This window comes from Pezoporus occidentalis, unplaced genomic scaffold, assembly GCF_034315485.1.
Source record: "Pezoporus occidentalis ecotype Australia unplaced genomic scaffold, CSIRO_AGI_Poc_V1 ctg125, whole genome shotgun sequence".
NCBI classification, from domain to species: Eukaryota; Metazoa; Chordata; class Aves; order Psittaciformes; family Psittacidae; genus Pezoporus; species Pezoporus occidentalis.
The window spans coordinates 1,728,361-1,756,270 of NW_026913049.1; the positions used below are offsets into that span (position 1 = coordinate 1,728,361).

At 38.1% G+C, this 27,910-nt stretch overlaps 1 protein-coding gene across 2 annotated transcripts in view; it reads left to right on the forward strand.

Annotated features, from left to right (window-relative positions):
- Positions 1-27,910, forward strand: part of ARHGAP42 (Rho GTPase activating protein 42) — a 153,654-nt gene that overhangs the window by 93,687 nt on the left and 32,057 nt on the right. For both annotated transcript variants that reach the window (XM_062607757.1, XM_062607756.1), the window contains exons 5-9: positions 7,368-7,469; positions 10,892-11,002; positions 18,907-19,011; positions 23,682-23,811; positions 27,187-27,287. In XM_062607757.1, the coding sequence (XP_062463741.1) occupies positions 7,368-7,469; positions 10,892-11,002; positions 18,907-19,011; positions 23,682-23,811; positions 27,187-27,287 (549 nt within the window). The remainder of the gene's footprint in view (positions 1-7,367; positions 7,470-10,891; positions 11,003-18,906; positions 19,012-23,681; positions 23,812-27,186; positions 27,288-27,910) is intronic.

The following is a 27,910-nucleotide window of genomic DNA, read 5'->3' on the forward strand; positions in this document are numbered from 1 at the left end:
TTCAGTGGACATTAAAACCAAAATAACTAGATTACGTGTGTAGACTTACCAGTCCTGCTGTTTGGGCAGGGATTTAACAGATTCCCAGACATCTAGCAGCTACTCCTGGAATTGACAAATGCCAAATACACTCCAGACAACTCTACAGCTGAGTAGCAGGGAGTCTCATGTGTCCTGCTTTGCGACCTGCCAGTATTGGCAGGTTTGAATGTCTTTTCACAGCAGTGCTGGGAACTTGTAATATTTTTCCATTTCAAGAGAGAAGTTTTGGAAAGAAACAAATGACATCCTACAAACACATTTGTTCATTTAAGAGGAACTTCTTAATTTGAACAGGATTTTAGCTCTCATAGAAATAGTGAGGCTTTTTATTTATTTTTTTGCTTTCAGTCTCTAATGGTAAGTACCTTCTGTCTGCTCACATCTGATGGAATTACATAGGGAAGTATCAGGAAACAGCTGTAGGATTCTCCTCTTCCAGGAAACACACTTGAAAGCACCTGATACCTGTCAAGGCATAAAGGAGGGAAAAGGAAATTTTCTTCAGAGGTTTATGAACTTTAAAGTAAATTATCTCTTGAAGGTATATTCAGTATTTGACACAGATGTGAATTCAGTCCTAAACTTAAATTAGTTTTGGGTTATTTAAAGTATGTTTTAGTTTTATGCATATCTTACCTTGTTTTAATTGAGGTTACTTTTTAAACTGACAGTCTTTAATGTCTATCTTCATAGCTTTAACGCTGCTAAACACTCTTGTCTTCCTGGTTTATTGCCTTGTTACACTTCATAGTTGCAATATGTTCTTTTTATTATAATTATTTGTGTCTTACACCATACTCTTTTTCTGGATATTCATGGTTTGCGTATGGTTGTTCTATTTTAGTAAAGATAGGTTTATAGTTGTTGAGACATTTAATTTTCTACATGATGTATTCAGCTTCAACTTGGAAGTATTTTCACTAGCAGTTATGAGTAACATAAGTCATAATTTGTGACTATATTATCCCTATTTTATATTGAGTGGCAATCATGTCTTTATAAACTACAAAATAACTTTGTTCCACTCCATGTTATTTGCTAGCAATACGCAAATGATACCCTGTAACTTCCTAGTTTTCTCATGGATTTGGAGAAACATTATTGCCTCACAATACATTAATTTCTGATAGGGAGAAGGAGGGAAGGAGTTTTATATTCCCTTTTCACTTTTCCTTTTGGAAGAGCTCTTTTGGCCTTATCTTGAACTATGAGCATTCACATAATGAATCAAACTCTCTACCAAAAAGAAATCCCCCCACCTCCAGACATCTATCAGAATGCAGTCTGGAGTCTCAAATGACTATGATAATTTCAGTTTTATTAAAACAAAGCAAAAAATACCATTCTCCCAACACACCAACCAGCTCCATGAGAATTCTAAGCAAAACCTCAGACAAAATAAAATGGAAGGTGAATTTATTTCTCTTCTCCTCAGAAGAGATGTTGTGAGACTCTGAGGTCCCACATTTTCCAGGAAATCATAGGATCTGAGCTCAAATCAGGATTTCCAAGACTTAGTTTATTTTCTAGTCTACAGTTCTACTTTTCTTTATCCTACTACTTTGTAAGAGATGATCCCAAAATTTACAACTCAAAACAAAATTCCAGTAACTTCGTAAAAATACATTTTGAATTTTTGTCTGGAAGGTAATGGAAAAGGTGGCTTTGAAAAATATATTTTAAGTCTAAAATTCCAAGAAGGGACCATCTCCAGTGTGTTGTTATATCAACATTTTTGCACTTGTCAAAGAGGAGGAAAGGGGATGTGGATTTATTGATCTCTGTGGAGTTCACCATTGCCTTCAGTTTCTTCCACTGACAAATGCGCCTAACTTGATGTATATTCAAGTCTTACTGTTGCATTTTTGTGCCAGTTTCTACAGTTTCTGCATCTCATCTTGAATTGGGGAGAAAAATATGTACTAATTTTGGGTGGGGGGGAAATTATCACAGCTATGTTTCACAATGTTCACTTGTTTCTTAATTAAGAGATTCTTGTTGAATTTTTTTCTCCTTTTTCTTTTTTTTTGCAATGTTTTCTATTTTCCTTTCCTTTCTTGATCCTTTTAAGATCACCTCCTACAAAGTGTGCTTGTTTTATGGTTGCACAAGCATATTGTTATTAAAAATTAATCTGAAATAAATGCACAGGGTTTTTTGTTTAAAGGATTAGTGTGTTAAAGTTTACATATGAATTCTGGGACAAAGAGTAAAATTATCTTGTTTAGAGACAGATGTAAGATTGAGTTAAGATATGCTAATAGATAAGTATGATACCAAAAGTTATTGCAACTGAAAAAAAAATGGAAAGAAACAAGGATGGCAAATCCTCATGTAATAATTCTGAAGATACATATAACAATTTTGACATAAAATACTGGACACAAAGTAGTGGCAAACTTAGATCATTACAAGACAAAATCTGATTTCTTGATGATCCCACTGGAAAAGAGAGGTCAGCTTCAAAATATAGTACCCCTTTTTGCTTTACATCCAAATATACAGCTTGTGGTTAAAATTTATAGGAATCATGTCAGTGATTCATTGCATGCATGTGATTAGTTACAGCATGGAATCAAAATCTTTCTGAATAGGAAAAATATCACCTGACCCAACTGAGTCACCTTTTTAATAACTGATGTCAGATCTTTTCACAGCTGTTGATGTAAAGCAAGAGGGATGGGAGAATATCTTTTGAGTTAAACTTCTAACTGGCACACTTTAATTAGTGGTATCCTGAGAAAGATTTGTTCCTGAAAAGATGATTTTCTCTTTTTGGAGATTTTCTGATCAGTTTTGAAATAAAACTGTAGAGGAAAATTAAGCAGGGAGAACAAAGCCAGGAATTAAACCTGGATCTTGTGTTACATGACTTGACACTGTCAAGAGGGTACTGAAGTCAGTAAGACTCCATTACGTGCTAGAAGCTGAGCATTTGGTTAAGGGCTTTCCTAATGGGATTGTTAGAAATTTGAAGTGTTTAAAACTGTAAATATTTTAACTGATTTAAGGTTTACTGACCTGGCACACCAAGGAATGTTTAAACTATAGAGAGACATTTATAGTGCTTAGAGTCTGCAGAACTTGGTCTATACAAAAGGTATTGATGTCTTCTACATCAGTGTAAAATACATCAAGGATTAGTATTTTGTAATTTTTTTCTATGTTTTGATGTTTTTATTGCACCTTCTTAATTATTTCATGTGTTTCTAGCTGATATTTTGACAGAAATGGCTAAGTTTCCAGGACAAAGAGAAAGGATGAGGATTACTTGCAGGAAGGAAGGAAGGAAGCTGAAGGCTGAAGGGAAGAAAAGACATGGTGCACAGAGATCAGGAAGAGCATCTTCCTAATGGCGATGTACCTTATGTTTTTGTGTCATGGCTGGTGGTGGCTGTTCTGGTAACAGTACAGCATGAGCTTTCTTAGCCAACCACATCTCTTTTGTCCATGGGATTTGATCCAAGGTAGAATCTAGAGGCAGAAGCAATTCTCTGTCTCCTCCTTTGCAGGGAGATAGTTTTGCATGGAAACCTTCTTTGTAAAGCTCTTGGCATGTGGAAAATTCTCAGTCCTGTGGGCACAGACTGCTGGTACCATGATTCAGATGACTAGTCTGGGCAGCAGCTGTGTATAAGAGAGTGTTTTGAGTGTAGCAGAAGAAAAGGCTAAGGCTAGAATGAGGTAAGTCTGTGATTCCACTTAGGATGTGCCTGTATGCCTGTGAGTCACTGGCTAAGTGTGCAAGGTGAGAGTTATCTTGGCTTAAACTGAAGTGTTTCTTCTCTTCCAGAAAATGAATCATCTGCTTCTGAGTGTATCTTTATTTCTTATTTTTTATGAAGCAGCAGTTTTCAGAGGCTTTGGTACATTCAAATATGTGGGGTTTACTGGCATAGCGGAGGACCTTTCAAGTGAAGGGAACTCGCTCACCTGTTGGGGCCAGTATTTTATAGCCTTTTCCCAGAAATGTGCCTGAGTGATCAGGACAGTGCCAGAAACACTGCCCTGCTGGCATTGCAGCTGTATTCCCAGAAGTGTCACTACATAGACGATAACGCAGTCAAAATTGGCAAGTAAACCTTATTTTCAGTCTACTTAAGTTTTTTCTTCTTACTTTGTCCACTGCTAGCTTTGAAGGGAGAAATTTTGTTGTGTTAAAGTCTGGGAAAGAGGATCTGCTGCCCCTGGAAACACTGCACCTGGGCCTGAAGTTGTCCTGATATTGAGGAAGCTCCAAATTGTTAATTTTCTCTTTGACTTTGCTGGTATAAAAACTGTGAAGGTAGTGGTTGAGCAGATCTGTTACATCAGAGAGATGCAGCCTGGGAGGAGGGTGGCAGTGCTGGCAGAAGACCAAGAGAGCCTTCAAATTCTGTGTGTCCTCATGGACAGTGCCATGGAGATAGTTATGAAGCATCACCTGAGATACAAGATGGCTTGCAACCAGAATTAGTTTATTTGATTTTTTTTTCTTGCTCTTGTGGGAGTTGTATCTGTTCAGATAACATGCTTTCTATGTTTTCCTTTATACCTATGAAGAGAATAGGTAATGCCATACATAATTCATATGTTCTGTTGTAGATGTTAGCACAAAATACAAGCAGCTGGATTTGGTGCATTGGGAGCCATATTAGATACATAGATGGATCCCTCTTGATATTGACATGCATTTGATGTGCTGTATCAAGGAGAGGAGCTATTTCAGACAGACAAGTTCCATTTTCACACCTTTTCTCTGACTCTTACCAAGCAGCTTAGACTTCAGACTCTTCAGCTCTTGTTAGTAAAGGTTATGTTATAGTGAGCTCAGGTGGCTAACTAGACTTTGGATCATCCATCACCTGTATATCAGCTTGATTCTGAGACAAATAGTTCACAAAGCAAGAGGAATACCTACTGCTCATATCCTAAATCTATTAGGGAGGGAATTGGTGCTGACTGGGCTGGGTGATTCCTAGTGTGACACAGGTAATCCTGCAGGAGTTTTGCCTGTGGCTTCACGTGTCTTTCCTTTGGTCCAGCCTCTGAGGAAGCAAATGCCATCATGTTGTCAAGCCCAGATCTGTAGTATGCGTCATCTGCACCCAGGCCTCACTGTTGAAGGCTATGGCAAGTTACCTTCTGAAGAAGATAAGTCTCATGGACAGGGTATCTACTAATGAACTCCAACCGCTTGTCACTAAAAGCTTCAATATTGCGATCAGGCAGAATCCTCTCCTAACTTGGAGTGACATGGACGCTGGGGGTGGGGAAGTAATTTTCTTTTCACTTTTCACTGTGACAGTTGAGTTTTTCTTGACTTGTGGATTTCCTCAAGATGCTGGCTTTTTTACCAGTGTCACTTGGATTTTAAAGTAATCTAGTTATTTCTTTTTCATTCAGCATCTTAACATCACTGTCTGAGAAGATAAGTTAGTATGCAACTAACTACACCTTCTTACCTGTGGTGTGTGATCAACTGAACTGTATTTCTCTGTCTGACTGAAGGAGATGTTGAGATACTGAGGTTGTTCTTGCTTGGTCATAATGACCTGGCACTTGATTATTCCCAATAGAACTGTGGCTGTGGAACCGACCTATGATTTCAGTCCCACAGAGGTTAATTTCTCAGCTGATCAGTCATTTGATGAGTCCTGCCTTCTCTCTCTTTCAAGAATGTTGTATGGGAAAGATTTCAGAAGATAATTCATATAGCTTATTTTCCCTTGCTAGGCAAAATGCAAGCTTCTATTTTTTTTATTATTTTTTTTTTGCCTTTTTTCTTCATATCTGCATAGCTGCAATTAAATATAGAAAGCATTGGGAATTTTTCTGTGTTATTAATTAATTTTTGCTGGGCCAGGTGCCTTCCTTTCCTTATGATGTCTTCTGAAGATATTTCTATTTTGAGGTAATGAGAACATTAAATTGTGCATATTTTTTATACTAAATATGTTTGAACTTTTTGCAGGATAGAAATATCTATACTGTTTTGTAATCCAGTATGATTACCATTGTAAACTTTAGTCACTGGAGCTAATCAGTAAGTGGTTTGTTGTTACAGCTGGTTGTTAGGTTTTCATTCGTGGCATGAAATTCTTCTTCATATTTCTTAATTCTCTGACTAACCTCACTTTCCCATGATATGGCAAAGAAAAACAGGGTGATGTTACAATGCAGGCTAGCTATTTGCTTTTGTATATAACTATTTCTAGGGGGAAAGGGGTCAGGAAAAGAATCACTACAGTTCTGAAGATGACCTGATGTTACTGTGTTATGTCCAGGAGCTGGATTTTCCACTATTAATAGCTTTTGCACATGTGTAAGCAGGACTGGTTCATCTTGAGTTTTCTTTGTTTTCTCAAAATATTGAAGTTGTCAATCATTGCAGAGAATCCTTAGGACTTACCTAAGGTAGTAAAAGTCACTGACAGAGAGATACTCTTAATTGGAGGATATATAACTTTATAATTCAAAATTCTATTTTTACCATTAATAATAATCTGATGGATATTTACTTTAATTTCTCTTCCTATTTCCTGAAATTTGGCACTTCTTGAGAGATGGAAAAGCTTTTGCGAAAGCTGCCTTTTTCTTAAATTTCAAATTTAAATTGCAGAGTAACAGACTGAAAAAAAATTTGATGTATGAATTCTAAATTAGATAATGGAAAATCAGGTGTTTCTTAATTTACTCATAGCAGTAGCCTTTTATTGAATTATCATGCATTAAAGTAGTCTGATGGTAGAAATGTGAGCATTGTCTGACTGTGATGGGAAAAACTTAAGAAGAGTGGGTTAGGAAAAAGGCAGGATAACTCTTTTAAATGAAATAAGCTTAAATATTCAGACACATCAAAACATTATTGGAAACAGATTTTTGGACGAATTTCCTATTGCAACCATGTATGTGTTTTTCCATCATCCTCATATTTTAAGAGTATGGGTGGAAAATAAGCATATTAGTCTTGAATGCAAAAGGTAGGCGTATATCATCATCAAATTTATTATACTCATCTACCTCTTCCACAGTATTTTTCTTCAGTGAAGACAGTGTGACAGGTAGGTACAGTTACAAAACTTGGGGAAGATTATTTTGCATTAAATGTCTGCTTAGCAAGATCCCACCTACATAAAACCTCATGTGTATTTATTATGGGAAACTGCTTAATCTTGCGTTTAATAATTGAGTCAGTCCTCCTAGTATCTTCAGGCCTATTTCAGAATAAACCCTAAAAACATTGGAACCAACAAAAGTAGCTTTTGGCACATATTCTTTCTTTTAATTTAGGTTAGTTATGATATTTAGTCAAATATTTTATTTAGAAATGTTTTGTTTTTCAGGATGGGAAGAAGAAGTTTGACAAGGAAAGTGAGAAATATTATTCCATCCTAGAGAAGCACTTAAATTTATCAGCAAAGAAGAAGGAATCTCATTTGCAAGATGTAAGCACTAAACATACTCTTACCCAGTTTCACATTTGCGTAGAGATCTTGGTAGCAAACTGGTGCTCTTCAAGACTTGCTGTGTTTTTTTAATGTGAAATTGGGGTGGTTTCTTGTGGTCACACTTCTGGGGAATATAAATTCTTGAGTGGAATTAATATGACCTTAATAAGTCTTAAATATTTTAAGAAGGCAATGTTCTATGTGTTCAACTTTGTGTATTTCAAATACAGCTAATGTTTATTGATCACAAAACCAGAATTACATCACTACAATAAAAATGTGACTTTTATAAGGTATTTGCAGAATATTTGAAAGTCAGTTAATTTCTTTTTGCTCTTTAATTTATGACATGATGAAATGCTTTTGTTTCACATAGGCTTTAATCTGGGAGACTGATCTGAGATAACCTTAATGATGCTTTTTTCCTCTTTTTCACCTTATTCTGAGACTGCAGCATCATGCCCTCAAATGGTGTCCACACCTTCAGCTTTGAAGAGGCTGTATGGCTAATTCTTTTCTGTTGAAAAAACAAACAGTGAAGACATGTAGTTTAACAGGAGGATTCCAGGGCTTTTCAGTATGCTGGTAGAAATAATTATGATTTGTGTTTGAGGCAAATTACAGTAAAACCAGCAATTTGATATCAATGACACTTTGGGATTTGTGCCAAAAGTAGTTAAAAATTATTTGATGAGACTATTCTTACGACAGTGACTTTAAAATCATGGGGATTAATTTGCAGATTGAGTTCAGTTTTCACAGAAGATGTAACCATCACTCAGTCACAAATTGTAGGATTTCTTTTCATGTTTACCAATAATACCATAATTCCAATTAAAGGAGGCTTAGCTATTAAAAATTTGCAATAATGTTTATAATCCTGAGTTGTCTATATACTAATTACTGTAGATAAGACATTAGTTGTGTAGAATTGCTTAATTATTCCACTTGCATGTCGATGTTTTATATGTACAACTTTCACTTTTTCTGAATACTGTGTATATTGCTGAGAAGCAGTTCTGTTAGAGACAGCACCAGCTGCGGGGGGGGATCTTATCAAAATGTGGAAAAGTGAACTTAATCATCAATTAATGCTAGAATAGAAATGAAAGAAATAAAATATTTTACTCTGGAGGCATGAGGTTAATTGCAGCCTAAAAACAGCAACTGAAGTGAAAAGTAACAACTGGGAATCTAATAAACTGTGGTAGAATAACAACAGATTTGGCTCAAGTTTATAAACTAATGGAAAACCAGAATAAATTTTTCCACTGTGTCCTTACATGACGTCTCTGGATTTAAAAATGTTGTAACTGATGCTGAGGTTTTTTGCCTTTCTGGATGCCCTGCTTATAAAGCACTTAGGGCATAATTTGTCATTTCTGTCTTCCATGGTTTTGTACAGCTGTAGGTGTGCTGAATCAGTGATGTGGACGCACCATAAATAGAACGTACAAGAGCAAATCAGTACCAAAAATGTTAACTGGGTACCTTTTGGCCTGTGTCTGTACCAGAAATAAAAGGAAAGCCAAGCACACCAATTCCATGCCTGAAATCCAAGTGATTGCTGTTAACTCACATCTAGAGTGATTCCAGTGAGCCCCATTTGTAGCCTATGTGGCCAGGACAGAGTTCGCTGGAGCAGTCCACAGCAGAGCCAGGGCACGAGCAAAGAGCTACAGGGGGCTGGTGGCTGGGGCTGCAAGGCTTAGTGCAAGTGAAGGGAAGTCCTCGCCTCAAGGCAGCATCATGCATTTAGTGAGATGGGATACCTTTTATTGACTGCTGCTGTCACACTGAAAAATACTTCTTTTTTTAAGCCACTGTTCCATTGAATGTTGAGTTTTCTTGGTACCTTATCTCATTATGTGGGTTAAAGAGCACTGGGATGAGCAAGGAGTAGTTCTCGTACCCTTTTGGGCTATTTTACATATCTCACTTGAGTACAATTGAGAGCATATTAATTGGGCATCTAAAGTTTGATGGTCTGAACATATTCTATAGAGAGTTATTTGCATATATTTCCTGATTAGGTTTTTATAAGCATGGCAAGGAAATGCTAGTACTGCATCATTTGAAGCATATTATTGAGGCCCATGCTTTGAAGCAGTGTTGGAGCACTGTGGTGGGGAAGTGAATCAATGTTGTTAAAGAGTCTGTGCAGCCAAATCATGGTAGTAGCATGTTGTTGACTAAAGAAACAATGTTAATTATATATGGTACTATTGTAAGCCAAGTCCTGTCTGAAGGGAAACACTGACTTTTTTGCATTTGTATTGTTAAAAATATGAAAACACTGGTCTATTTGCTGGTTTAGTGTTTGCTGTCAAGGGAAGACAATATCTAGCTTTTCCAATTTTCGTTTATTTGATTTTTTTTTTTAGTGCCAGAGTTGAACTAGGGAATATACAGAAATATACTGCTATATTTTAACTGACATATGTCAAAACTAGCTGAACTGGTGTTACTCATGTTGTTGATACTTGATAGAATTTCTTTCTGACCTAAGACCAAAGCCTAACTAATGCAGCCCAAAAGAAATCTGCTTGAGAAAATGATTTGTTATGAAGGAAGATGAATTAAAATTAAATCTGCATCTCTTCCTTAAGCATTATCCACATACTACACTACTTGTCTGTTAGGTTCTTCTCCTATGGATTGTTTAAATTGAGGATAAAAGCCTGTTACACTTTATCAGCTGATAAGAATTAATTCTTTAGCTATTTAGGCAGAAGACGTTGTTTTGTTACTGTATCTTCCTGTTGGTTGCTATTAGTCAGGCACTTCTGACAAGTATTGCCTTGTGGTTCTGGCATTTGAAAATTAAAACATGAAAAATAATTGATTTATGAGGTTAAGGACTTAAATATATTTATATCCCAAGAGCATGAGACTCATATTGTGAAACAGTAAGTTTCAAGATGTCATTGTTAAAGACAGTCTGTTTAAGAAAGAAAATATCTTTTGGGGAAAGTATTTGAAGCTCAGAAATAGATATAATTTTAGTACATGTGATAGTCAAACTTTTCAATTGAAATAATTATCTTTTTGTCCATCCTTAATTCCTATCCTCTCTTCTGTTTCTTTCTCTAAGCTTGCCATATACCAGGGAGAGATTTCCTGCTGCTGCCTTTCTATGTTTCCCCCTAGGGTATCTTAAAAAGTAGAATATTAAAGTGCAAAAATAAAGAGGAAACTAAGAAGGAGTGGAGAAAAGGCATGAGACTAAAATGTGTGATGCTAGTTTCTTAAACTTATGTTTAGCTATTTTAAGTAGGTATTCTAATTTTCACGAAGAAAACTGACCATGAAGCTTGTAAAGTAATCTTTTGGAAGATCTGCTCGTTAATGACAAAATCTGTTTTTAAATCAATCATGAGAGTAAATTAATGTTGTCTATATTTCATTTTGTCTTTTAGGCAGATACACAGATTGACAGAGAACATCAAAACTTTTATGAAGCATCATTAGAATATGTTTTTAAAATTCAAGAAGTACAAGAGAAAAAGAAATTTGAATTTGTAGAACCTGTAAGTTTTATGGTTTATTTTCTTTAGAGTGTATGCATTTAAAGCTGAAAATTGAGTTTAAAATATCTGGGTTGCTCCCTTTAAGTTGTGATTGCAGGTTGTTTGTGTATAGAGAGACATTAAGATCTTGGCTTGTATATATGCAGACATTAAGATATTGGCTTGGGCACTTTCCATGTTTATTAAAGGATAATGTAAGAGCTTCATATCTACTGTCAGTTGAAATGTCTGACCACTTGGAGTGTGCATAACATTTTAATGGAAAAATATGTAATGTTGTGTCTGTGCAACATATAATAGATGCTTCCTAATACCTTGGCTTCATGGCTAAAATTCTGAGCCACCTTTTGGATTTAAATATTCCATGTAGACAGTGTACATATATATTTTTCTGAGTTACACATAAAATAAAGTGAAATATAATTTTTTTCTGTAGAATAGGTAAGTTTAGATTTTGTTGGTGGACTTACTGGTCTTTAGTTTACTTTGCACATGTACTAAAGCATACGTTAACATGCATAAAAGAGTTCTGTTTCAAAATCCATATTTAGATCTGGATTTTCTCCTGGACTGGGTTTCCACACACCCCCACCCCGTAGGCTATCTTCTGGGTCAGTCATTACCAAAAGCTTCTTCAGTATGATGTGCTAGCATATTTCTGTGGCATAGTTAAAGAATCACAGAATCATAGAAAAGTCCAGGTTGGAAAGGACCTTAAAATCACCAAGTTCCAACCCCCCTGCCATGGGCAAGGACACCTCACACTAAACCATCTCACTCAAGGCTGTGTCCAACCTGGCCTTGAACACCGCCAGGGATGGAGCATTCACAACCTCCCTGGGCAACCCATTCCAGTGCCTCACCACCCTTACAGTAAAGAACTTCTTCCTTATATCCAATCTAAACTTCCCCTGTTTAAATTTTAACCCGTTACCCTTGTCCTATCACTACAGTCCCTAATGAAGAGTCCCTCCCCAGCATCCCTATAGGCCCCCTTCAGGTACTGGAAGGCTGCTATGAGGTCTTCACACAGCCTTCTCTTCCCCAGGCTGAGCAGCCCCAACTTTCTCAGCCTGTCTTCATACAGGAGGTGCTCCAGTCCCCTGATCATCCTCATGGCCCTCCTCTGGACTTTTTCCAACAGTTCCATGTCCTTTTTATGTTGAGGACACCAGCACTGCACACAATACTCCAGGTGAGGTCTCACAAGAGCATAGTACAGGGGCAGGATCACCTCCTTCGACCTGCTGGTCATGCTCCTTCTTATGCAGCCCAGGATATGGTTGGCTTTCTGGGTACAAGCACACACTGCCAGCTCCTGTTAAGTTTCTCATTGACTAACGCCCCCAAGTCTTTCTCTGCAGGGCTGTTCTGAATCTCTAGAATAGTTGTAGTATTACTACTCTTCATGTCATACAGGATTAGATTGCCAATTGTCCTGTTTAGTTAGTACCTGTCGCCCTTGACAGAGAACTTCCAATGTCATCTGCCCCTTCCCATTAAGCGTATTGAGCATAGCAGAGCATCAGTTGTGGAATAGGAACATGGCAGGTGTAACTTTTTCTCTCCTTCCACACCATCTCACCATCTTCCAGCTTCCTTGTAACTAACTGAAACAGCACTCATGACTGTGAAACAGGTTGAATTACATCTCTAACACCAAGTGTCACCAAGAAGAACATCTCAGATGTCTCTTATCCATGAGATGAAAATGTGTTGTATAACGAGTGTTTGACATTGATGCAAACTAATGAACCTGGATTCAGCAAGCAGTACTTACAGAAATCCTATCGTTATGGCATACAGCTGCCAAATCTTAGAGACTAAAACTTTGCTCAGATTTCTAAATAAGAACATTTTTCTACCTGTCACAGTTTAATCCAGAGTGTGTCTGTGTCTACTTCTGTGAAACTCTCACATCCTGGAAAAAATCTAGCAGTTCTGACCTAGCTCTGACCCTGGTATAGGAGATTTTATGCTCCTTTAAAGTAATAGAAACTTTCTAAATTTAGAAGACTTTGTATATAGGGAAATATTACTGTGCAATTCCATATAGTTAAAATAGGGCATCTTTCATTCTATGTGCTACACAGAGAGGAAAAATAGATTTGATTTTATATATATTATCTGGACACACTGAGCTTTATCCTTTTGACCAGGAGCTGTCCCCACATTGTCAGCCATCACAGCAGCAGCTATGAATTACTAAAATGAGAGGGCGATTTATCAATTCACCAGTGTTGATACTGGGCAAGCAAGCAGGGGAGGTTACTGGTAGGCTCAGTCTCGTGGGCCTGGGTGTTCTTGTCACCAGGTGTACACATCCAGTGCATAAAATTTACTTTTGAGTGGATCAGTTAGCATCCTGTGTCACATCAGTAGGCATTTCGTCCAGTATGCTGTTTGTTATGCACAGGTCATTGTTTGGTGTTCCAGAGGAAGGTACGGGTACTCTGGTGGCTGGGTAATGACAGCCCTTGCAGACAGTGTCTTCTGGCTCCAGATGGGATTTTTTCTATAAGCAGTCTGGATATAAATGGAGCTTAAATTGCAACATCAGTTATAAAATTTTGAGCCCTCAAAATTCTTATTTTTTTTTTTTTGTTCCTAGTCTGTTGCATACAGTGTGTTAGAATAAAAGTATAAAGCAAAGTATACAAGTAGATTATGATACACATCAGCAATACCATGAGAACAAAAGAATTAAAAAATGAAGTCTTCAAAATAAGCTTTCTAAAAATGCAGAGTTCATGTAAATGATGTTGGAAGTATGAGCATGTGCTCCTAGATGCAAGTAGATAAGGACAAAGCCAAACACTTTAGAATCACAAATCAAAAGAATTGCTGTATTATTCATTTTTCTTTGTGTGCTCTACAAATGCTCAGATGCTAGAAGCTGCCTGGTGGTCTGTCTATTAAGACGTTTCTCCTCAGGAGCTCTGCTGCTTGTGGGGCATTCTAGTGTGTGTGCTGATTATGCCTCCAGTTTATCAGCTCAATGCTATGTCTCTGTATAACTGTCTGACATATTACTAGTAGACTCTTTGAAGGAGAGTTTAACTAAATAAAAGAAAGGCTATTAATGCAGTGAAGGGGAAGTTTGTGATGCCCGTGTGGAAGAAGGATAAGTTCATGACATGGGAATAGAACTTGAAAAACAAATTATCTGCTAGAGCTTGTTCCGGCATCTTTCAGTTTGTCTATGCCAAAGGGTAAGAATGGTCTGGGAACCTGAGTGGGAGAAGTAGCCTAGCAAAAATTGACAGGTGGGTTGCACCTAGGACAGTAGGACAGTAAAAATTGCTAGCAGTGGAGTATGTTTCCTCCTGGGGAAGAGCAGGGAGAGATTTTAAGGTACACAATGCTAGTGACTCATACTCTGAATAGAGAATTACAATATTTGGAGTAGACTTTTGCAGCTGCTCCTCAGGCCGTGGATTTCTCTGCTGTTCTTTGTATCTCGTTTGAAGGAGTCACTGATTTGTACTACTGTGAGTAACTGACAGCTGCCTATTTGTGATCTTCCTAGATCCTGACTTTTTCCAAGGGAAAAAACCCAAGGCATAAAACTTTTCATACAGATCATTAGTTGAAACTTTTTCTCAAAGACAAAATAGTGTTAACATCTACAGCAAGTTAAACAGCAAAGCATAGTAAGTGACAATAATCTCTCATCTTGGCTTTGTCTTTGTGGGCCCAGAGAGGCTAGTCTAAACCAACACCACTTTCTGAGGATGTTATGCTTGTTGAGAGAAATGTAAACGCCTTCCTGGAGCTCCACTTTGTCCCTCAGCAGTGCCAGGTCTTCCTTGGCCTATAGAAATCAGGGCCCAGGGTTCCTAAGGAGTGAACTATATGAAAGGTGAGGGGTGGTCCTTAAGTATCGCAAAAGACCAGAAGTGCTTGTTTAAAACAAAAGAAAAACACAAAACCACAAACCCTGGTGTAATTGCATGCACTGTGGACATTAAAGTCAATTTCTTCTCCTTGGGCTTTCTACATTATTAACTACAATCACTTCAATCTGATGAATAAATGCTATCTACTTATAAAAAAAAAATGAAACCAGGGAGATAGAGATTTCTGGCTGATGTGCTGCAGGCCAAAGGTCAAATTCCTCCCCTATCCAAAACCTAACTACAGTCTTCTTCCTGTGAGAATGAAATGACCAGGCAGACTTGAGGTCACCAGCTCTACATCAAAATAAATAAAAGTCTCAAGAAGTGGTTGGATTTTCTTTCAGGTTCTGTGTTGAAATCCTTGTGGTGCTGGGTTACTGAATAGCATTGTATTGTGGAGTTCAGACCTCTTTCTTGATGTGGCTGAGTAGCTACTCAGAATGAAGTAACTGTAAAGCACTTGTTGAAACGAAAAAGTGTCAATATGAACACATCAGGCATTGTATGTGATGTTTGGGGGAACAAATCACCTCTTTACATGTGAAGACCACTGTAAAATACATTCTGAAAGTCTTCTTGAAAGGAAAAAAGGCTATTGCTCTTCATTATTTAATATTAATCTCCTTAAAATTATGAGCCTGCCTTTAGCAGTAGTACCATTTCTAACACCAGCAACAAGAAAACCCCAATGTGAGCATAAGCCTAGGGCAAAAGTCTTTGGCTTTTAGTTCTCTTCTGTGCAATGCTATGGTCGTACCTGCCCTGATGGAAGTGGTTATGAAGATGCCTTAATAACACAGGCCCATTGGGTACAGGGCATTTTCTGATCCCTGTTCCTTCCACCACTAGTGACATGCTCATAGGAGCTAATACCATCCTCAATGTCTGTTTCAACACAGAACTTGAATAAGCTGGTTTAGGACTTGCTAAAGTGTATTTTTACTTTTCTTTTATTCCTCTTTTTCAAAGTGCTCAGAGAGTATTTGACCAAGAGAACCTCAGGGCCAGATCCTCTCCAATGAACAACTGCCAGAATACATAAGAAGTACTTTAACCAAGATGCGTTCAGATTTTTCTCAGGGTTTTTTTGCTGCTGTTTTTTTGCTTTCTGATAAATTCAGCTTTGCTGCCATCTTGTGTTAAATATTTTCTTTCTCGGTATTTCTCTGTGCTCTGTAAAATAATTTTGTGTGGTAGAAAATTCTTTAAGTATTGAAGCTGAAATTTAAACAGTTTATAGTACACTCTCCTGAAATGACCTTTAAAGTGATCTGTAATTCAGGCATAAGCTGACATACTTTCTCCCACTAGTTCTTTGATTGTAATTTTGGTGTGCTCTAACATTCTGGTCTGGTGCAGTTTCACTGAGCACTCATTACTCCTCCATTGCTTCTTTAGCTGAAAGGGTTTAGCAGCAGGCCTCTGCTTACAAGTAAAAGTTAAACCATGTCCCTTTGACTGAACCAAGTCAGAGTAATCACAGGAGTAGTTAAGCTGCTGTATCTCAAGAAGCTGTAGTTGAGAACACTGATGAGTAAATGAATCTAGACTGTAAGCACAGGCTTTGCACAGCTGGAGCCAGAGCTTTAGTTATTATTTATTTACTTATTTTATACTTTATTAATGAAAAAGGAAAATAGTATTCTTTCTTGTATGTAATTGTTTCTAGAAATACGTTATAAACCTTAAAATTATAGAACTCTATCTATGTAATTGGAGCTTTTTAAGATAAATTGTTGTATTTGGACCCTCCTCAGAATTGAACAATTGAATAACCAGTAAGAGACTTTCAGGCCTAAGTCCTTAGTTGAGATAGTGATTTCAGGTGGACAGATGATCAGGTCAAGGTGAGACTGTTTCCACAATCTGTGGAGCCCTTTGTTTGACCATGTTGTGTTCATGTCCGTTTGTTTAGTGGTGGGATGTGGTTCAGGAATTCACACCCATTGTAGAGGCCCCATAAAAGGTGGCTGTTATACCCAAGGATCTTCTCAGTTCTTCAGGTTTTGTGACCAAATTACTGGGTAGCCATGGGCTTTAATCATCTCTGCCCAAGGCCAGATTATCTGATCATGCAATACCAGTAAAAAACCAAGGGCCAAGTCCTTCTACCAGGCATGCCTTCATGCTTCTATTTCTGCTAGCACTGATGGTCTATTGACTTTGAACTGCTTCAGCTTACTAATGCAGCAGAACAGCAGGCTTCTGGGGCAGAGATGCTCACTGAAGGGCTCAGTGCCAGAGCTGGCACAGGCTGCCCAGGGAGGTTGTGGAGTCTGCCTCTCTGGGGACATTCAAAACCCACCTGGACATGTTCCTCTGTAACCCCTCTAGGTGGCCCTGCTTGGGTGGACTAGGTGATCTCCAGAAGTCCCTTCCAACCCAAACCATTCTGTGATTCTGTGGTGTGCAAGGATGTGTGACAAAGCTGAATGGGGAATGAGAGGAGGAGCAGGAAGGGGAGAGCAAGACGCAGGTCTGATTGCAGCAAGTTATCATGTTAGCTCATCTGCCCATAGTGCTGCATCCTTGATCTCTCCTCTGCCAAGCTGTGGAAGTTTGCTCGTTGGAAGGTATGGAATGCCTTGCGATGCCAAATGGATGGGGTTCTAAAATTGCAAAACATTAGTTTAGCTGTTCTCCTGAAAATAGGCATGTTACCTTAGCACCATAGTGAGTAGTAGGGATGGGGGAGGCAGAACAATTTAACTACATTTCCTCGAGTAGGGCTGAGTGTAAATTTAAAGAAAATATAAACACAGTAAAAGCTACATTTTTAAGCTGTTTCACTTATAATAATCTATGGTACTGGTAACACAAGGAAAAATGCATTGAATATGAATTATGGCATTTTTGTTGCCTGAGTCTAGGCTACTTCAGTAGTCGACAGAGAGAGATAAATGTTTGCATTGGATCATTCATCCCATCCTGAGAGAGAAGTTTGAAAAAGGAAAAAGAATTATGTTCTTGAATACCTGTGGTTTTTTTTTACTGAGTTAGGAGGCAGCCCGGACAGCCTGTTACTTAGCCTAAATGCTTAGCTTTCCTGTGGCTGTAATATACTGAGATAAATCTGTCCTGTTGTTACAGCTTTTGGTTTTGTACATACACTTAATATCTCTTTTTTTGTTGTTTTCCTTTTCTTTTTTTTATAAGCTAAATTACAGATACAAAGACAGCAATCCATAATAAAAATTTAAATGCTTGTTATTTAATAGCAGGTAAGATGACACAGTAATGTCAAAATGCTTTGTAGAACAGAGTAAGTTAGGAGGTTTTTAAAACTAATAGATTGTAGGAGTACATTAATTCAACAGCTAAAATCTACTTGCACTTTTTACTACTTCAGCTTTTTTTAAGGGAAACTTTAAAAAGAATTTTCAACTGGATCTGCACAAACTTCAGCTGACAGGAAGAATTAGTCTGGATTCCTTGTGTTGTATTAAGCTGTCCAAAACATACTTTCAGGAGTCTCATTTGTGGAAAATAGGCCATAGCAATTAGTATGAAGAAAGTGAAAAAATACTTTGAAGAAAGAAAAACCTTGAACTCTGAAAGCATGAACTTAGAAAATGCACAGCACCAAAGACTCCAGCTGGAATTCTGGTTAAAATGACTAGGACAGTGAATTAAATTGTTATGGGAATGGCACCTTCATGACGGAAAAGCTTGTTGAACCTCTCTCCTAAGGTCTGACCATGGATTGCTCAGCAAAGCTTTTCTATTGCAAATAATGAAAGCTAAGAGTGTTCCAGGAGCTAATACACAGAGTGGGTTTTGGTGGTAGTTTGCAATATTTCGCTGCCGAAAACAAGTAGTAAATCAACTGTCCTTAGTTTTTGTTTTCTAATACGCATCTGAATAGAAAAAGTGTGCAGCAGTTGCTGAGAACCTTTTCCTATCTCAGGCAATACTAATTTTTTATAAGTTAGTGTATCTTCATGTCATGCAGTGTTAAAAGCACATGTTAAAAATATATAATACTTCTCAATTTTACCTTTTCAGCTCTTGGCCTTTCTTCAAGGATTATTTACATTTTACCATGAAGGATATGAACTGGCTCAGGAGTTTGCACCATACAAGCAGCAACTGCAGTTCAATTTGCAGAACGTAAGGATGATTTGTATTTACACTATTATTTTTAATTTTTTTTTTTAGCTCATTTAATTTTGGGATATTAAAGTAGTCTCAGAGCACCTTATTGGAACTCTTAATGTGTAAATTTACCTGCGTAAATGCTTTCTTGAGAGTGAGGCCTGTCTTCTGGAGTGACTGGATGTCCCAGAAATGCTCCAGTTGGTACAGAATGATGCAGTTTGTTTCTTTAAGATCTCAGATTGCTACAAAAAGCTTGTCCTTTTTATGCTAGCTTCCCACTGTATATGAAGCATACATAGAAAGTCATTCTCTTGCTCTTCTCTGGAGCCTCAAAGAATTGGTGGGGCCTTCCTCCATGGTGACCAGCTCTCACAAGCATTGAGTTCCACCTGAAGAAATGTTCTGTTAGTTGTGTAGAGAGTTACTCTCAGCTGAGCAGGTGGATCTTCTGCAGTAGATTGGTCTGAATTTGAGCCATACAAGATGAACCGTGCCCCAGAATTCCATAGTTTTCAGAAATAATAAAGATGCATTTAATCAACCTACTTTTTCACTCCTCATAACTGCTGTATACAACTGTATATTTATTTCAATGTTAACTCAAATGTTACACTTCCAAAGACATACAGGTAAGTAGATACAAAGCATCTTTATTAGCCATTTGCATTAGAGCCACTATTATTTGCATTTAAAGCAAAACGTGAAGTTCAGCATGTTAATAATGGACCAGCCACATTTTTCATGACAAGTAATGTCAAAGTACAGAACAAATTCATTAAAAAAAAGTGAAAGAACTCTATCATTTGCTCCAAATACTGTATGTTTGTGGTGACTCCATTTCTTTTCCATTTTATTCTTTCAAGAAAAGATACCTAATTGAAATTTGTATAGCTTCACTAGAGTCAAAGAAGCTACATCAGCTTTTGTAGGTACTGTCTTGGCTACTGAACTTAGGGAGTATGAAACAGAATTGGGAGTACAAGAGCACCTTACTGTGCTCAACTGCTATTCCTTGTGCTTTACTGAAAAATAAAATATGTTTTTCACTGTAGCATCTTACTATTAGAGGCGTGTTAGCTCAAAGTTGGAAGATGGCATTGCCTCTAGTGTTGTTAATGTAGATCTCATTCCTACAAGTACTGCACTCTTCCAGGTTTTGCTGCAATTAAGTGTGTGCAGCACACCTCCATAGCCCCATCCCCTTTTATGTCCATTGTTCATATGTAGGTATAGAACCCATTTAAAACAGTGCTTGAGGAAATAAGTCAAATCCTTCTAGATGATTAACCTTTTCCTTTTAGATTGAAATGCAAATGCGCAGATTCTCCTGGAAGGCATGCTAAGGCACATGAAAATCAACAAGGTGCTTGGTGACAGCCAGCATGGCTGCACTAAGGGGAAATCCTTCCTGACCAATTTGGTGGCCTTCTATGATGGGGCTACAGAACTGCTGGACAGGGGTAGAGCAGTTGATGTCATCTACCTGGACTTGTGCAAAGCATTCGACACTGTCCCACACGACATCCTTGTCTCTAAATTGGAGAGACATCAATTTGATGGGTGGACCACTCGGTGGATAAAGAACTGGCTGGATGGCCGCACACAAAGAGTTGTGGTCAATGGCTCAATGTCCAGCTGGATACCAGTAACGAGTGGTGTCCCTCAGGGATCGGTGTTGGGACCGGTCTTGTTCAACACCTTCGTCGCTGACATGGGCAGTGGGATTGAGTGCGCCCTCAGCAAGTTTGCCCATGACACCAAGCTGTGTGGTTTGCTTGATACGCTGGAGGGAAGGAATGCCATCCAGAGGGACCTTGACACGCTTGTGAGGTGGGCTGATGCCAACCTCATGAGGTTTAACCATGCCAAGTGCAAGGTCGTACACCTCAGTCGGAGCAATCCCAGGCACAGCTACAGGTTGGGCAGAGAAGAGATTCAGAGCAGCCCTGCGGAGAAGGACTTGGGGGTGTTGGTTGATGAGAAAATGAACATGAGCCGGCTTCAGTGTGCACTTGCAGCCCAGAAAGCCAACCGTATCCTGGGCTGCATCAAAAGGAGTGTGACCAGCAGGTCGAAGGAGGTGATCCTGCCCCTCTACTCTGCTCTTGTGAGACCTCACCTGGAGTATTGTGTGCAGTTCTGGTGTCCTCAACGTAAAAAGGACATGGAACTGTTGGAACAAGTCCAGAGAAGGGCCACAAGAACAATTAGGGGACTGGAGCACCTCCTGTATGAAGACAGGCTGAGGAAGTTGGAGCTGTTCAGCCTGGAGAAGAGAAGGCTGCATGGAGACCTCCTAGCAGCCTTCCAGTATCTGAAGGGGGCCTATAGGGATGCTGGAGAGGGACTCTTCATTAGGGACTGTAGTGATAGGACAAGGGATAACGGGTTAAAACTTAAACAGAGGAAGTTTAGGTTGGATATAAGAAGGAAATTCTTTCCTGTTAGGGTGGTGAGGCACTGGAATAGGTTGCCCAGGGAGGCTGTGAATGCTCCATCCCTGGCAGTGTTCAAGATCAGGTTGGACGAGGCCTTGGGTGATATGATTTAGCGTAAGGTGTCCCTGCCCATGGCAGGGGGTTGGAACTAGATGATCTTAAGGTCCTTTCCAACCCTAACGATTCTATGTTTCTATGATTCATATGTTCTCTGCCTGTTGTGCATCTTAGCCTCCTGTCCTTTTAAATTAGGTATTTGCTAGTTTTGGTTTGCTACTGAGTCTTTCAGATAAAGGCACAAGGTGTCAGTGTTGTCGCACATCACAGTTTCAGTAAAAATGTGAAAAATGTGCTTCAGCCCATGAATTTTATTTACTTTCATGTGACAAGTTCTGGTAGGAGCATGAGGCCACAGCACAGACCCAAACTGGCATTGTAAGTCAGAATGTGTCAGTATCTTCTATGCGTATATCTAAAGAAACAGAATTATTAAAGGATTTTTTTAAATTCAGTGTTAATGAAGAAATAATTAAACTTAGTCTCTTCTTAAATATGATGAAAGTACAACTTGACGTATAAATAGACTACAGGGTAGAGGGAGATGTGAACTTAGGCAGAAGGAATAATGTATTATGGTATTTTTATTATACATTATAGAAACACATGTGTAAAGATGTAGTGGGGTATAGTAAATCATCTGATGCTGTTACACAGAAATTTGAATTCTGGCTTTAGATCTAGATCCACAGCTTCCTTTTGCCAGCTGGGCTGTCTACTGACTTGTCTCTCAGAGCACCACCCTACCTCAGTCTGAAGTGCAACAATTTATGTAGGGAAAGTCAAACTGAGTACAGTGCTCAGGGAAAATTGTGTTCAGACTGTGTGTTGTAGCTGTCAAAAATGCTCCTTTCCATTGCATTCTGTGTTAAGGTCTTAGAGAACAATTGATCTGAACTGCTGTTTCTCCTCTTAAAATTCTCCTACTTGTTAGAGCAAGAGAGTAACAGCTGTAGGAGTAGCAGAGTAGTGGTAGACCAGCAGCACTTAACAGGTTACCATGTCCTAATATGACCTGTTGTCACTTCCACTGTTCCAGCTGGCAGGTGGTGTATTTTGTATGTCCATTTGGCTTTGTTTTCTATAATCTGATTCAATGTCCTGGCTGCTTAAAAGTAGTAATTAAAAACTTACTAGACAGAGGTAAGTTCTCAAAATGGGGACATTCTTCCCTTCAATGGCATATCCCTCTTGCAGGTCTCAAAATGCCTTCTCTTAAGTTTGGTCTGACCTAATATTTCACTCTAAGGGTACAATGTGAACAATTCAGAGAAGAATTTTATCATCCCCTATAGTAAAAATTTTTCTCTTCAGGAAGAAGATTTAATGTGTATTATCAAACCTGTGACACCTCTTAACAGTTCTCCTCCACTATACCATGCTAGGTATGTGGAGGGGAAACCCTGGCCTCACTGAATTCATTAGGAAAAATCTCCATGTCCACGCATATAGATATTAGCAAATATGAATAACCCAACTTTGTACGTAATTCTTTGCCTGGTTACACATGTGATATTTAGGACAGACACAGTATTTTCATGCTTTTGGCACAGTTCGGTCACTTGTGACCTCTTTCTTTCCTAGTGTGTTTATGTTATAATTAATTGTTGCGTTTGTATAGCCATGTGAAAAAATGTTCATGACAGTAACCTGCCTATTCTGAGTTATCAGCAGCTGTGGTATTACTGCAGATACAGATACACAGTACATTTGTCTTTTCTACATGTGGAGAAAGCACAGCTGTTTAGGGACATTAGCCTGGCATTGACCCCAGATCAGTGTTTTATGCAGTGTACTTCAAGTGGTTCAGTGGGACTCACTACTTCAGGTTTGGGGTTATGCTATAAGACTGGTGTCTGTCTTTGCCTGTCTGTCTGTATCCTTAGTGTGTAAGCATACCTAACGATATAAAATGACCTCCTTTCTGAGTTTAGTGACCTGCAGAAGGAGGAATGTTACTGTTCTCAACTATATTTGCATTACAGTTGTGTGCTTCAGTTGAATTCTGCATTACTATGTTATTCCTATGCTTCTAGAGCAATGAAGGGTATTATTCTTTATTGCCTTTTTTTTTTCTTTATGTCTCTCGTAAATACTTCTGTTGGTCTCCAAACCAGTCTCCTTGGCATTATTAGTACTTTCATGAGATAACATGTTTTTATGTTTGTTTCCTTTTCTTGGTGTTAGACCCGGAATAACTTTGAAAGCACTAGGCAGGAAGTGGAGAGACTCATGCAGAGAATGAAATCAGCCAACCAGGATTACAGACCACCAAGTCAATGGACAATGGAAGGCTATCTGTATGTGCAGGAGAAACGTGAGTATAACAGATGTACTTTTTAACTGAATTTGAAAGGCACAGCATCAAAGGTGAGGGCAAGAAAATGGTCTAGTTAGCCGGACAAAGCAACAAGTTTGAATGTCTGCAGACTCCTGTTCTGGCTCCTTTCCAAATGATTGAGAAGTTCAAAAGAAAAATAAGTGACTTTTCGAAAAGTCAGAGTAGCTATGGTCAGATGGAATGGGGATCAAATCACTTGTAAGCAACTCAGCCTCTGCCCCCTGGGGCTTTGTGGGTAGGTGCCTGCTATTGCCCACCCTAGAGGATGGTAGGAAGCTCTGCTCTGGCTGGCTGCCCCACGCTTTGCTGCAGGAACTGCAAGCTCCCAGCACTCTGCTTTGTCTTTATCTGTCAAACCCTGCTGTCTCCTGTACTTTCTCTGCCTGAACAGGACCTATGTTCACCCAGCAAGAGCAACTTCTCCTTGTACCAGGGGTCTCCACTAACCCAGCCACCTTAAGAATGAATGAACATGCACATAATGGAAAACAGAAGTGTAAGAAGTAGAAAAATTTTCTAAATACAGTCTGGCAGCTTCAAAATAGCTGCAAATATGCCTGTGTTTTATACAGTTCATGAGACATGAGAATGAAGTGACGAACTAAATGAAGGATCAGAACTAAAGTTGTCCTAAGTGTCTGAAACTACTTGGAAAAGCCTAACAATACATCATGTTATGAATAAAAACAGAACCAGGAAATATGTGAAAAGTCAAATGAGAGAATTTGAAACTATACATCACATGAAGTATCATGCAAAATCCTGAGTAAGAGTTATTATTGCATGGGGTGCCCAGATTTATATATTTATTCATTTTTCTAGTTGCTGTGGAAATCATCCTGACACTAGAAAAGTATATAGCAGTATTTTGAGATAGTGTGTACATGCTTGTGCAAGTTTCACATTTATGCAAAAATACTAAATACAACTTTGCACCTGATTTCTCAATCTAAAAATAAATGGAAGGCATCTGGATATAGAATTCTTATGTCAGACTTGATCCCGCTTTTTCTCAGTTTTGAGGATCTCTTCTTCAGTGCTCCCATTTTAGATGATAATTGAAGAGACTACATGGAGCCATAAATAATTGATTTCTCAAATAACTAAATTAATCTTTATTCCAGATGTGAGCTTAAAGAAAGAAACCTCACTGCTTATCATAGTTACCTTCGGTAGCACTGAAAGTTTTAAAAAGGCCTTTTAATTGAGTAATAATGATAAAAGGAACCTGTTTTAAGTGGAAATTACACTAAGCTCTGCTAATGGGGGAGGCAGAAAAGGAGTGGAGCATTGAGCACATGCTGTGCTTCATTAAATAGTGAGAGGCCAACTTGACATCCTCTTACTGAAAATAAATTTGTTCATTTATTTATTTTGGAGTAAGGGTAACAGGGCCTATAATCTCTGTGTCAGTAGGGAAGACACTAGCTATAAATTTCCTTGTTGTGCCAGTTTACTTTCCTACAACCATCATTCTATAGACTCTTGTCAAATTATGGGCAACTGCGTTAAATGTTTGCTATTCTGGAGAGTAAATCCTGTGTGTATTTGTTACTGATCTGTATGATAGTAAATATGTTTAAAAGTAAAAAATGGCAGTAGGCTATGAATTGTTTTCATTCAGGTGGAGAGTCATGAGTAATGGACATAAAGCTACAACACAGGTGTCAGCTACAATTTTTTAACGAAAAACAGGTGACTAAATGCATCTAAACCCTCTTTGAGTGTGCTCATCTTTCTTATATATGCTAAAAGAGTTAATGAAACACCATGAGAGGAAAAATTGATTCAGAGTAATTATATATATTGTTTTCCTAAGTGAAAATAAGTTAAAATATAGGAACAGAACCTGCGGGTGGGTAACCAGTTGACTTTTCAATTCCCGGCATGACCTTCCTGCAGAATGCTGGTGATCGGAGAGCTTTCTCCTAATCAGCATAACAGACCGTGTAAATTTCCACATCTGCATTTCTGGATTGCCAGGCATCTGATTTGCATGACCAGTACAATGTTGTGTACACCTTTATGGAAATCTGCATTTAGAAGGCAATGGCATTGTATCTATAGCAAAACTACTCAGTTTTAAAAACCTCTCCTTTTTATCGAACTGTTTAAGTTAAAAAAAATAAATTGAAATACTTGGTTGTTGGTTTCTTACTTAGAGCTCTTTAATTTTAAAAAGAATTAAAAGATCTAGTATACTGTAATTTGAAAAAAAATCAGTATCATATTTTTGCCATGAGTAACTCCCATTGAAATTGGAAAATCAAATGTGGGTTGAAAATATAATCCAGTCCTTTCCTATTTTGAATTTGCATTATACATATACACATATATATGGGTGTGTCATTTGCCTTGGCACCTACCTTTGTGATGGCTCTGCAGAGAAGGGACGTATTTGAATGCCAACCTCTGAAGTGTAATGCTGTCCAAGAGGAAAGACAATCTTTTCCTTCATGGTATGACCCAAGGTGGAGCAGTCACACTGCAAAAACCTGAATTATCCTGTGCTCTGCAGTGCACTAGCCCTCCAGATGTGTCTGTAAGAATCTGGGAGCTTATCTTGTTCTCTGTGTGCTACATTAAACATATTTTTTTTTCCAGAAAATTGTGTGATATCTTAATTTTAGGTCTAGAATGTGGAGAGAATTATGGAAATGTTGGGAGGATTTACTTCATGTCCTCACAGAAAAGAGCACACTATAAATAGCTGTATCTAACCTAGGCTATAGATGAAATTTAAAATAGCATTGAGCTTAATGTGTGTTCAGATTCACTACAGGTTTACAGCAGCGCCTGAGCAAAACTCTACGTAAGATTAAATCTGCCTCTGAGACAGTGCCATTTTACGCACTCTTTTAAGGTAACAGAATAGCCTTCTTCTGATAACTACCAAAAGCATTTGTTAGCCTTGACAAGAACGCTGAAAGTAAAGGTAAATGCACTCTGACTTCAAGACTTCATCCAATTCTGTGGAGGTTTCCCTCAGAGAAAAGATGTAATACTGAATCCTCATGCTTTACTTGGGATGATAAAATCTTCAGCTGTATTTCCTAGGCAGAAAAGTCCTCAGGAACTTTCCTGTCCCCTGCCTGTTTACACTAGTATAATGCTGTTACCCTTCCAGTTGCCAAAGAAAATCAGTCTGCTGTAACGTTGTTGGCCAACCTTATAAAGCTGCAGTATCTGAAAATTATACCTGAATAACATGTCCAAATTAAAAAATTAGGGGAGTTTTTGATTTTTATAGGCTACATGTGGATGCTGTTATGTTTTATTTCTCTAACTCCAACTAAAATAGCTATAAAATGCCAAAATAATTATTTTTAATACTATCTCTCTTCAATCTAGGACCTCTTGGATTTACATGGGTAAAACATTACTGCACTTACGATAAAGGAACAAAAACATTTACAATGAGTATAGCTGAAACAAAATCTGGTGGAAAAGTGGTGAGTTGCACATACATGAACTGTATATTCCATCTTTTATGTTAAGCATCCAGGAATTGTTAAAAGAAAAAATGTGAGCATAGTATAAGGCTGTTTTCATGCATGAAACAGTGCATGTCTTTTATAGTGTAGACAAATAAAGTATTTAAATAAAAATATTTATTTTAAATTATACATAAACTGCAGAATAAATTCTCTAATGTGGTGGTACCAAATGCATAAGAAATCAAATCATGTTTGCACAGAATCATAGAATGGATGATGTTTGGAAAGGAGGTCTGTAGATCACCTAGTCTAATCTCAGTGCAGGGTCAACCAAAGCATGTTATCAAGGCCTGTGTCCAGTCAGGTTTTAGATATCTCCAAGGATGGAAACCCTTATGGCCACCTCTGTGGACAACCTGTTTCAGCATTTGATTACTGTAATAATACTCATTCTAACATGTAACATATAATCATATTAGATATACAGATGTTTGTAAAGTTTGAATTTAGGGAGTTTTCTGAAATACAGTGATTAAATAACAAGTATGTGTCAGAAAGCTGTTAACTGTAGTCTTACTTTATATACAGAAAAGTTATTGTATATGTTCCTAAATAATTTTAATCCCTATTTTAAGACA